This window comes from Protopterus annectens, chromosome 6.part0 (genome assembly GCF_019279795.1).
Source record: "Protopterus annectens isolate FY-2018-M chromosome 6.part0, PAN1.0, whole genome shotgun sequence".
Classification (NCBI taxonomy): domain Eukaryota; kingdom Metazoa; phylum Chordata; order Ceratodontiformes; family Protopteridae; genus Protopterus; species Protopterus annectens.
Genome location: NC_056737.1, coordinates 757,650,023 through 757,662,691, shown reverse-complemented (window position 1 = coordinate 757,662,691; position 12,669 = coordinate 757,650,023). Strand labels below are relative to the sequence as shown.

Sequence of the window (12,669 nt, the reverse complement as noted above, 5' to 3'; positions counted from 1 at the left end):
TACTACACACACACACGCAGAGAGAACAAATCAGCTCTGCTACATATAGGGTTACAGATATTACAAATGCAATAATGCCACAAAATGGTGTTTGCAACTCCCTAGAATATTGAGGTACGGCTGTCTTTTCTTTTGTTACTGTAGTGCTGTAGCCTTCAAACACTACTCTACAAATTTTCTTAGTATCGTAAAATAGTCCGACACAGTTTCTAAGGACACAGATCTGATGCCCATATTTTGCAGGGTTTCCCCACATGAAATATTATAAATTATTTTACTAAACTGATTTGCCTCGCGTGCATGCGCGTTTGTTTTTGTTTACTATCTTCTCTTTATTCTTCACCAAGTCCACCCTGTATGGATGAATGGAATATTATATTTTCAGATGCCCAAAGTGGAACGTTTCCTGTAAAAATATGCTATTTACATGGCCCTCAATGCCCTCAGTCAGTATAAGGCACTAGTTTCCAGGATAGTCTCACATTTCAGACTCCTGATGTATTTTGGCTGTTTCTTTTGTTTGTAGCATTTCACGTGTTTCAAAAATTGCAGCAATGCTGGTGTTCATTGCTTAATGGAAAATCAGAAAATGTGTATGTCCCCAAAATATCAGGAGAACATTCCAGTTTTACATTTAACGCCTTCATTTATTAAAGATGAACAAGACCGAGAAGCGGCTTATGCAAATAATTTCAAATTGTTGAAATCAGGACTGTCCTGCATACCTGCAAAAATATAAATGTGTGCGTGTGTGAGGGGTGTGAGGCGGTGTATGATGTTTGTCTTGTAAGCAGTATATGACTGTCAGCAATTGTTTTGACCTGTTTTCTATGCCTTTAGTAGACTGTTCTATTAAGACTTATTCAAATAAATGATGTGCTTGTCAGTACCTGTTGTAGTTTAAAAGGATCACATGACAAACAAATGTGTTTACATATCTGTGGTTACGTTAACACATGCATACACACATTTTGATACGAAGTATACATGCATGGACGTGTATTGTATATATAAATTGTATACCTGCATGTATGTGTGTGCATGCGTGTATCAATATATACATATACACACACACATATGCACGTGTAGATATCCAGGTATAGATGTATTCATACGTATACATCTATAGCTGGATATCTGCACATGTATACGTGTGTGTGTGTGTGTGTGTGTGTGTGTCTGTGTAGGTAGACACACACACACACACACACACACACACACTTAGGTTTACCCCCCCCCCCCCCCTTTACCCTTCTACATTAGTTTTGGAGCCTAGTCTCTTGTCTTAGTGCAGCAGTGCTCCCTTTCCATCCCCTGGTGTGTGTTTTTATTATTTCTCCTGTAGCTCCAGGCTTCAGATGTGTCAGCCACTCGCTCGTTGCCATTGGCTGGAGAGTTTGCGTCAAAAAGTTGCCGGCGAGGCGCTCTCTGTGCACATTTTACTGAGTGAGGAACAGCTCGCCATTTCAGGCTCCGCAAAGCTCCTGCGCGTCAGGGCAGTTGTCTTGTCAGGTCCAAATATTTGATTGCTGTATAAAAGTAGCCTCTGTCTTTATTATTGGCCTGCCTGATTTCGGGAAGCTTACACCTACAAGACTGAGCCGTGAAGCTGCAGAGAAAAGAACGTCAATTAACTTCAGGAGCCTCTGTTTAGGTACTGACCGTCTGGCTCTGGAAAAGATTAGTTTGGTCAGTTGCATCAGACACAAGGCAAGTAGTCCTGCTTTTCGGCTATTGCAAATCTATTCATCTTGGTACCATGCCATCTTTGGAAGTTACAGTAGTTTGAATTTCTAAGAGTTTGGATTAGGGGAAGGGTTTTCTCTGACGAACTTATACATTAAAAAAACAATTTTGTTGTATTAATTATAAAATGTGATTACTTAAGTTGTTATATTTTCAGTGAGTGGATGACCTGGACGTGTGTTACAACAGTGTACACTTAATAACAATATGTTTAAAACAGTTGGTATATACGTTTCTCAATGTGATCAGTACGATTAAGTGTTAGCCAAGGATAGACACAATTGCACTTTTTGTTGTTTTTTTTTTGTTTGGGGGGGGGGGTTGTAGCTGTTTTCATTTTTGTGTGGAATAATTTCACTAGCTGTTCAATCTCCTAATGGAAATGCAAACAGACAAAAAACTGATAATTGAGGAGGCGGGTAGTTCAGTCCCACATTTTTCTCTTGTTTCCCTGAGCTACTTGGTAACACATGCAGGTCCTTGCATGGCATTCTGGGCTGCAGATGTTGATTGTCGATTATTTTTGTTATCCAAAAGAAGTGGAATTAATCTCGTCGCTTCACAATTATTGACAAACAGATTTTCTTCCTTAGAGGTGGATCGATAAATTGCTTTGCGCCTTCTGTCTGACATTCCCCTTCACATAAAAAGCTTTTCCCAGCCAAAGGTTTGACCAAAGATCAAACACATTTCTGTGGCAGTAAAAGGCTACTAAATTGCTTTATTTGGCTAAGACTAGAGAGAAATGAAAAAATAAATACTAAAATTGTGCATTTTATAATTTCCCTCCAGATCAACTAAATGTTTTAAATACTCGACTATAATAAGAAGTGCAAAATTCACTTACGGAGACTGACTGGATGGAGGATCTTTGATAAGATACCAAACTTCTCTTCCACCACCACAGAGATATGCACCTCTCCTAAAATATATTCACGGACTAAAATGAGTTAGGACAATTTAATACCATGTAGCAGGGTCTCCGTCACCTTTCGTGCATTAGTCAGTACCACTGTGTTGCGTTTATAGTATTTAAGAATTCAAGCAGCATGAATTTTGGGGAAAGTAGGCCGACGATGATAACAGATGAAGCAATTTAGTCCCCATATTTGTTGTAAGCATTCTGTTGGGGGGGGGGGGGGTCGAATGATTTGAAGGATACAGCACACCGGTGTTCTCCGGTTAAAAGAAAAATCTGGGCTGGTTGACAGAAATGACTACCGAAAGCCTTATTTAGAGTTTATTTTAATCCGTAGAGAAGTTTATTTGTTCTCGGCGTTAATGTTCTTGCATTGCGTATAATTGCTGTTGGAGCTTTTCTCCACAGGCCTCTGCTGAAAATGGGAAATCTGTACCCAGATGGGCTTTCCTGGTTACCAAATGTCAAATAAAATAAATAAATAAATTACTTTTTTGAGAGTGGCTGAAGAGTTCCTTTATCTTATAGATAACTGCAAAACATTAGCTATGTTGGTAGTGTTGATCATTTCAATTAAACTGCTGGGGCAAACACATGATGGCGGGATAGTATCTGATGGAAACTTTCTAAGTAAAACTGTACATTTAATCACTGCATCTAACACCAGAAACTTAATAACTCTCGAAAAAGGCTACTGCTAGCCCAAAAGGTAGATTAATTACAAAACATATGTTGGTTCGATAAAAGGTATTGCATCATGTCATTTTTCCAACGTTTTTCTGTTAACTAACAGTTTTAATCAGTTATAGTGGGCTCATTTTTTTAAAGTGGTCCCTTGATATGAAAAATAAATGAACTGCTGTGAACCCATTTGAAAAAAATCTTGAAGTCCAAAAGCTGCGAGAGTGAGGTAGACACAAGAGTTGGGAAAGTGATAGTGTGAGAGAGAGAGAGAGAGAGAGAGAGAGAGAGATCAGATTTTATTGGGATTTTTAAAGAAGTCGACTGGCAGGCTAGAAGTCTTTTTTGTTTCATTGCCACCATGCAGAAAATTAATCAGCACCAGTACACAGCAGAGCCTAGGCTGGCGTCCTGTAATTAAAGAACGTGTGCCACTTGGATTATCTCGTTAATTTATCAAGAAAACATTTATTATAATTAATTCTTGGACGGGGTAATTATAACTGAATGATTGGATAGCAACTGTTAGACAGGCTTCCTGTACAAAAAGTGACAGATTGGAAGCGAAAGCCGTTAGATATAAAACCACGAGTCTCCCTTCCAGGCAGGTCAGTCCGAAGACTACACCAGGAACAGGTATGTGCAGAATGGGAAACAATATACAAGGAGGGCTGTAGTCTAGAAGTTCAAACAGTAACCTCAGGATGGCTTAGCCTGTCTCCTGTAGTAAATAAAAAGCGTTTTCAGTAAAAGTATAGTATGCATTGTTTTCTTAAATGCTGCCTTTAAATGTCATGCATGCTTATGTGTATTCGATTTAATGGAGTTGTGACTCCTCTTGAGCAAGGGTATAGCTAAGCATAATCGTAATCAAATGAGTACATATTTCTAAACTTTATGACATAAGCAGCACATAATGTTTAGAACTCTCTAGAGTGTATCGTAGAAAGCTTTACAAAGCATGTTTGCATGACAGGAATCCATCAACTAAGACAGTCGTTTAAAGGTTATAAGTGGCAGCAGTTGAAAATAGTGTGCCCCTTTCTGAAGCATATAGAGAGCTGCATCTTGGAGGGTGAGTACGGGTTTTAACGATAGGGGGTGGCTGCATGAAGTTTGAGAACAAAATATACATTTCTGCCTACACCCCTGCTCTTGGGTGCTAGAGTCAAATTAGTTTATTAAAGTTATAAAGTCAGTTATGCTCACAAAAGAAAAACATTTCTCTTGGGCAATATGTCACTGTGAAACATGCGGTGTTTTCTTTACAGTGTGGTTACTCGTGTTAATTAGGGGCGATTTACTGAGATAAATAAACCCCAGAGATGCTAACTAGTTACTATAGCTCTGCATAGCAAACATGGAAACCACCTCTGTTTTGTGAAAATATTTTTAGGTAATGAGTTTGAACCTCACACCAGGTTGGCTAAAGAACAGGGGTGGCCAAAAGCTGGATATTTTACTTTAATTCACAACTATGATTAAACTGAGTGTAACATTTGTAGTTCAGGATTTATGTAGTTAATAATGCTCTGACTGGACCATTAAACGTGTGTGGTATTGTGGCAAAAAAATGAAAACGGTTTTGTTTCTTATTTTGTAAGCTTTTTAGGACCATAAATGAAGAATGAAATGCATGGATTCAAGATAGCTCAGGAAACCATAATAATGCTAGCCACGCTGAACACGCTACACACTGTTAGAAACAGTTGAAATGTTGTACAACTAATACAAACTGTGGTAATGTTTTCCCCCGATCGTTCTACCAAAAGGAAAAACAGCTCTGAATACGCATTTGTGAAATGGGCAACGGTAGGAGTAACACACTCAGCTCTTTGTACCTTATTTGGTTGCAGATTAATTACTTGTTTTGAACAAAACTTTTTTATAACGTCGCTGCAGCAATTACTCCTACATCAAGGCCCAAGGTTGCATTTATTTACTGGAGAACGTGTCACTCAATGTCAGCCTTTTTTTAGACTTGTAGATAGATGTTACTCAATTTAATTATGATGTTTCGGAAATGGGGGTTTAATTTGCCACAATTCATTCAAACTGAAAGTGTTATCAGTAGGATAGTTTAATGATTTTTGATACAGAGTTGATTGCTTGTTTGTTTAACTTTAGTTCTTAGATACGTATAATCAAGGCCTAATAAATATGTTGCTTGCCACCAAATCTAATTATCCAAAGCACTAATTAGACGAAATGGTTGCTAGAAATGCCTTTGACTTTAGGTCGATAGATTTATAGCATGTGTTCAAGTTTTAATTCTTAAAATGTCTGCATTTTAAATTTGAAAGCAAGCATAATCGCATTTTCACCAGTTCCAAAGAAAGGAAAATCAGACAATTAAAAACTCAGCATGTTTATTAGATGGGAGTTGTACTCAGAGAGCTTTTTGTGTTTAATTGTTGCATTGTTTCTCTGCAGCAGGCTTTCTTATCATCAGCATTTATTGGTCTCGGAGTGCTTTGTCTCAGCAAATGGCCTTAATCAAGTTTTGTTTGTGACAATTACTTAGTGCTTACCAGTATGTCTCATGCAAATGGTAGCTCTTAATAATATAATGTGTGCAACGGTAGGAGGAAGCCTAGGGCTCCTGCAAGGCGTGTTGTAATTATGGGGTGTAGCATTTAGGACTCGTTTATCTAGTCAGCATCCCTTTGGCCCCAGAGGCAGCTGGGGGTCTGAGAATACTTTAAGAGACAGGTCAGTGAGTGAGAGAACTTCACATACGGGTAAACCACCAGTGGTAAGGGATTTACTTTAGACAAACAATTTCACCATCTTTATTCTGTCTGTAACACAGGTTTAAAGCGAGCCAGAGTGTCAGGAAAACAAGAAAACCAGGAATCACCAATCTGCCGTGTCTGCTTTCAGTATTCTGCAAAAATATTTCCTCAAAAAAACAACTTTAGCATGATGTCTTATCTCAAGCAACCACCTTATGCGGTCAATGGATTGAGTCTCACAACCTCAGGGATGGACTTACTTCATCCGTCTGTAGGCTACCCTGGTAAGCTGTGTTGTTATTTATTTAAAGTAAGAATAAATGCGTTCTCAGAATAATTTAATAATATGTTTTACTTAATTCGTTATTTTTATGGAAATGCTTGCAGTATTTACATACTCAGATTAAATTATTTTATTTGTTATAAATGTGTTGCCTGGTCAGACGTTTTATCTGCCACGTATTTGTAACACACCTTGAGATTCTGTTAATTAGTAAGTAAGCCTGTGATTTTGGCACATAGCCTAATACTGTAAAATTTGAATACCCGTATTCTTTTTTATTTATACTGCAGTTAGTAACTTAAAAAAGAGCGTGGGCATCTCAGCTAAATCAAATTATGGAAATGTTTCAGAAAAATCATAAGTAAATTTATATTTCAGAACTTTTATTTTATTTGTTTACTTAATTGTGCCGAGGCTATTGGCATTTTTTTCTGTTGCTTAACTAGTTTACTGTTACTTGATATTGGAATTATTTGGCAAAGTGTTTTCCCACGCTTAGTCTTATGTTCAAGTATGCCTATTTACATTGTAATATATTTTACTGTACTTTTCACTCCACAATGCATTTACATACTTACTTTGCTGCTTACAGCCACTCCCCGGAAACAAAGACGGGAAAGGACTACGTTCACTCGAGCTCAACTCGATGTTCTGGAAGCTTTATTCGCAAAGACCCGCTATCCTGACATATTCATGAGAGAAGAGGTGGCCCTTAAAATTAACCTGCCAGAATCCCGTGTTCAGGTGAGGTTACCTCAAAACTGTTGACCTTTTAAAGGAATATTAAAACATCCTTATTTTCTTCAGTGAACAGTGGCATACCTCTAAACTGTCCAGATTTTCACATAAATGTCCAGATTTTTGCCTCATATTTTGGTATATTCCTCACAAAATTCGTGTTTTTTAGGCAAATCACTGGAGGATTGAAGTCACTAAATAATGGCATACATTTGAGTTTCAGACTTCCTGAACTTCAGAAAAATGAATGGTGACACAAATACTTTCTAGCAACTTTCTATGTTTATAACGACAATATTTAAAGTCTATCCCTATTTTTTGCCTTTGTCCCCACATCATTTTTAGGCTTTGTTCAAAATTCTTGTGCTAAGAGGTTGAGAGGTATGAACAGTTGACATACTGCACACAGATGTACTAGGTTCCTTTTTATTTTTGTGGTCCGATCCCCCCTACATATAATACATATTGATTCCCAAACTGATACACTGTTGCCAGCTCTCATTTTCTAACATATACACACACACGTATGTATGTATGTATATATATATATATATATATGTGTATATATATATATGTGTGTGTGTGTGTGTGTGTGTGTGTGTGTGTGTGTGTATAAATATATATATATATATATATATATATATATATATATATATATATATATTTATATTATATATATATATATATGTGTGTGTGTGTGTGTGTGTGTGTATATATATATATATATATATATATATATATATATATATATATATATACACACACACTGAAATGACAATACTAAATTAGTGAAATTACACAGCAAGATTAGGTAATACATGGGTTGGTAGTCTTATATGAGTAGTACCATTAGCTAGTACCATATGAGGTATATGCTGTTTATAATACCTTCACAGCAGCACTGAACTCTATGTGTTGGGTTGGGTACATTGTTCCCGATTTACTAAAATTGATGTGAAGACCGAATACTTTACTAATCCACGCATATATATGGTTTAACTATTCTTATCTGAAGTTGTGCTGCTTACACGTTTCACTTTCTTGTTTTCCAGGTATGGTTCAAAAATCGTCGCGCTAAGTGTCGCCAGCAACAACAACAGCAGCAGAACGGGGGCCAAAACAAAGTGAGGCCAACTAAAAAGAAAAGTTCCCCTGTACGAGAGGCTAGCTCAGAAAGTGGTGCAAGTGGACAGTTTACTCCACCATCCAGCACTTCAGTTCCATCTATCTCAAGCAACAGCGCCCCGGTGTCCATCTGGAGCCCAGCTTCCATCTCTCCTTTGTCCGATCCACTATCCACATCTTCTTCTTGTATGCAGAGGTCCTACCCTATGACCTACACTCAGGCTTCTGGGTATAGTCAAGGATATGCTGGGTCTACGTCCTACTTTGGAGGAATGGACTGTGGATCATACTTGGCACCAATGCATCACCAGCTTCCAGGACCAGGGGCTGCCCTTAGCCCCATGGGCACCAATGCAGTAACCAGCCATCTCAATCAATCTTCTGCCTCTATTGCGACCCAGGGGTACGGTGCTTCTAGCTTGGGTTTTAATTCTCCTGATTGCTTGGATTATAAAGAACAGGCTGCCTCATGGAAGCTTAACTTCAACGCTGACTGTTTGGATTACAAAGACCAAACATCCTCATGGAAATTCCAAGTTTTGTGAAGACGACTGCCAACATGTACATAGCTACTTAAAATGGACTGCACTTTATAGTGCTAGCCAGGACGTGGTTACACAAACTGAATACAGAAATTATTAGTCCCAACCCCAAACTCTTGCCAGTTTTGGATTGCTCAAAAGAACAGTTTTAGATAAACGGACCAGCCATGGACATGCTTCACTTCATTTCTGGTTACGTGCTAGTAAGAAGAAAAATAAGAAGACTGGCCAATTTTTTTATTTCAAATTATTTATACGTTTGGCAAAAGGTACCCCAGCTGTGGAGATTTTCAGATTTAGTTACTCATTCGCGTTGCCCATAAGTTTGGAAGGGACAGTACATTTTCAATTCATTTATGCTTCCTGACCGTCTTTTTTTTCTTTCTTTCTTTATTTGCTGGCACTGAGAAACGTTTCAGGACTGACTTGACTTGTGCGATTGGTTGTCCTAGATGCACTACTTTATTTAAAATGTTTATAAAGGTCATGTAGTTTTTAAGAGACAATCAATGTTTGTCATATCAATGGTACATTTGTGTTTTTATGTGCTAGACTTCAAAACTGTGATATCCTGTATTGTATGCAACTGTGAACTCTGCAGCAGGGGTCTTTGGTGATTAAATAGGTCATAATGATTCAGATTCAGTGCCTATTGCCATCCAAGAGGCTTTGAAGCGGCACCGAAACTTCTTACAAAAATAGTAACACTAGCAAAGACACAGATACTTTTGCACCCACACAAAATTACAAGATCACTAAAACGTTGTAACTGTGCTCTCCTGGTAGAGTCAGCTGTGAAAAACTATAATGGTCACTTGATCTGACCCTGAAGAATTACATTTCAGTTTATTTGTTTCAGCTATGGAGATATCAGCCCTCTGGGATAAAGAAATACATATATCATGGTTAAATATGGATATTCATGGATTTGACATATATGTAAATTGCATTAAAAGTGATTCTAGCACAATGATGTTGTCTTCAGCTTGTATCGTAAACACGCAGAACATCTAGACCAATATCCCCATTTAACGACTTCTTCTAAGGGCTAGTGTATTCACAAATTGCCAGACTTTCTTATGATGTTTCAACACACACACACACACACACACACACACACACACACACACAGACACACACACACACGAGTCTGTGTATTATCTTGGATAAAGCAATAAAAGATGAGTGTGGGGGGTGTTAATCTGCAGGCTCAGAGTACTGTTTTCAAAGATTTTTATAGGAAACTTGAAACCTGCCAAAATGGCTGACCAAAACGCAACTAGAGGGTAGGTTTGAAGTAATTTTATTCTATTTGTTTATTATACTCATCAAGCTTGAGCACATCCGAATGCATTGTATTACACAGCTTTGCTGTCCACGTTGGAAGGAGACTGCCGCGGTGTTAATCACAAAGGTTATATTTAATAAGTTTTGGAACGTTTTGACAAATTGTTTCAAAATATCCTAACTTGGTGGCAGATGCAGTTTTCCTTGAATTACATACACAGAGGATGCAAGTATGCACAGACTCCATTTACATTTTTAAATAAAAATGAAGAAACTGCAGACTCATACCTCTCAACCTCCAAGCATTAAAAATCAAAGCAAGGGCTTCAAAAGTCATAGTCGATGATGGTTGGGGTTTTGGCATAATGAATCAGGCGTTTACTTCACAAATGCAAGGTACGGGCTTTGATTTTCACCTTTAAAAGGAAAATTGGATAGGCTTAAATGTCCTACAAAGGCAGCTACCCTAACACTTAACTATAAAAAGGACTCGTTTTATTTTTCACAATAGAGGGTCTTCGTATATTACTCCCAATGTATTTAGTGGTAGTGAGTCTTTGTACAGGCTTAGTTTGTGATTAATAAAGTATGTATCCATAAAAAGGACTGACTTTATGAGGAACATCATAAATCTAAGAGAAGAAAGGCTAACGATGAGAGGCAAAATCACAACGGTATGCCTAACATAGTAAATGAGAGGCATGTGCTTGCGTGGTGTATAGTGCAATTTCTAATTGTCTCAAGACCTATATTACAGGACCCAGTATACTTGGGTTAATGAACTGTATTTTCTCATCACCTAACGACACAACAAAAGTATTTTGTTCTGTAATGCATTCTAGATTTTTCATAGTCAAGCCTAGTGGCACAGCTCTCAATCAAAATGTGAGGCAACGCCTAAAACAATTTGGGACAAGTACCCTCACATCCGGGACATTTGGAATATATATATAAAGATGATTTCCGACAGACCAAGCGAGCTCTGAAGTAAAATAAGTTCATAATTGTAATAGTCGTCATTGGTTGCTAATTATATTCAACACATTTTATTAAAATTGTTTTAACAAGTTCAGAGCACAATTTTAACCTAAATTGGAAAAGTAATTGAAAATCAGTGGCAGTTGATATGGGATCCTCTACAGGTGGTCGAGGTGAAATTCCTCTAGCGCCATTTGTATGAAGAAAAAGAAACTGAGAAATATAATGTCGATTGTTGTTTTCCACAAGAAATTGTTGCTGTTGCGGTTTCTAAGTGTGCTACGGAAGTGATTCAATTGTTTTAGGCAATTCCTCTTTCTTTGAGTTGGTGCACTCCTACAATTTTTGCATATAAGTTCGGTGTATCTGTGTGTGTGTGTGGGGGGGGGGGTGCGTGCCCCTGCATCTGACGGTGATGAGTGGCTTGCACTTCTTTACATAAATGTCTAAAACGCGTGAAGTTAACGTGCTCAAGTCTACGGTAGCTTATTTTGTGCAGACTTTCGATTACAAGTTCCAAAAATGTTAACAAGAAACACACTCACTTTAAGTACCACACATCATCATTTTACCTTGGCATATTAAAGTGGGCTGGATGCAGCTTCGACCATAAAACATTTAGATGAGAAATGGATGGGTCGCTTGCAAATTCACCGCGGGTTAAGAACCCTTGTCGGTTATGGATAGAGGCAATATGTAAATGTCCCAACATATCCTTTTCTGCCCGTCTGTGGGTTAAGCGTACATAAATATAAAGACAAAAAAATACCATGTAAATCTAAGGCAAGACTTCTTAAGATCCCCGCAGATCCATAGTCTAATAAGTATCTATGAACATATAATTTACAATTATGAAAGTAAGAATAAAAGAAATTACGAATAAATCATACAATCCAGAGAATATAACAAGTATAATTTTAAAGGCAAACACGGTTTACATTTACAGCGAGCGAATGCAAAAGTATTGTTTGCTTCAGCTTCTCCAATGGACGATGCTTATTAATCTATTAGGAAGGCGTGTACAGTGTTGTCCACTTGGTGGGGTCCTTCTCAAAGTTGAAGCAGGTATCTTATCATGAACACTCGAACTGGAGAACCGGTGAGGGGCAAAGTTGAAAATAATGAGATACCGATATCTACATCAGGGACACTTTTAAACATCAGCATCACCCGCTTATAAAGTTGATACAAAAAGACGTTTTGTGTTACTATTTGATTCCCGAAGCTTGTATAATGATGACAGCTGATAGCCGAAAGTTACAAGCATTTGAAGACTGTACTGTTGTTTACAACCATTTCCCATTGGTCCACTTCAAGAATATACACTATCTCCAGTACGCAAACGCAATTGGCTCTTTTTCTTGGAATCTTGAACATGTTCATCAGATTATTATTTTTTTTTCTTTGAGGCACAGTCTTCTCACTCTTAGCTTTAGTTTTCCGTCCAAGACATGGAAGAAAAACTGTATTTTTTCTCTGTCTATACAGTGTCAATAGCGTCCATACCTCTCACTTGTTATGAATTAGGCATGGCGCCATGGTTTTGTCTTCAGATTTAGCCTTGCCCCTGTTGAGTTCCTCATATCAGACCTGGTTACGGGAACATACCCCTTTTAAGGGAATATGCCTATATTG

General features: G+C 37.8%; 1 protein-coding gene across 2 annotated transcripts; it reads left to right on the top strand.

The window, feature by feature from the left end:
* The first annotated feature begins 3,874 nt into the window (after window positions 1–3,874).
* On the top strand, window positions 3,875–9,739 carry OTX2 (orthodenticle homeobox 2). Of its 2 annotated transcripts, none has more exons than XM_044074437.1 (4): window positions 3,875–3,982; window positions 6,159–6,365; window positions 6,957–7,108; window positions 8,155–9,739. In XM_044074437.1, the coding sequence occupies exons 2-4, from the start codon at window positions 6,269–6,271 to the stop codon at window positions 8,770–8,772; spliced, it is 867 nt and encodes a 288-aa protein (XP_043930372.1). In that variant the 5' UTR covers window positions 3,875–3,982; window positions 6,159–6,268; the 3' UTR covers window positions 8,773–9,739. The 2 variants fall into 2 exon arrangements, with proteins under 2 accessions (XP_043930372.1, XP_043930371.1); XM_044074436.1 differs by lacking the exon at window positions 3,875–3,982 and adding an exon at window positions 5,781–6,058.
* The last annotated feature ends 2,930 nt before the right edge of the window (window positions 9,740–12,669 follow it).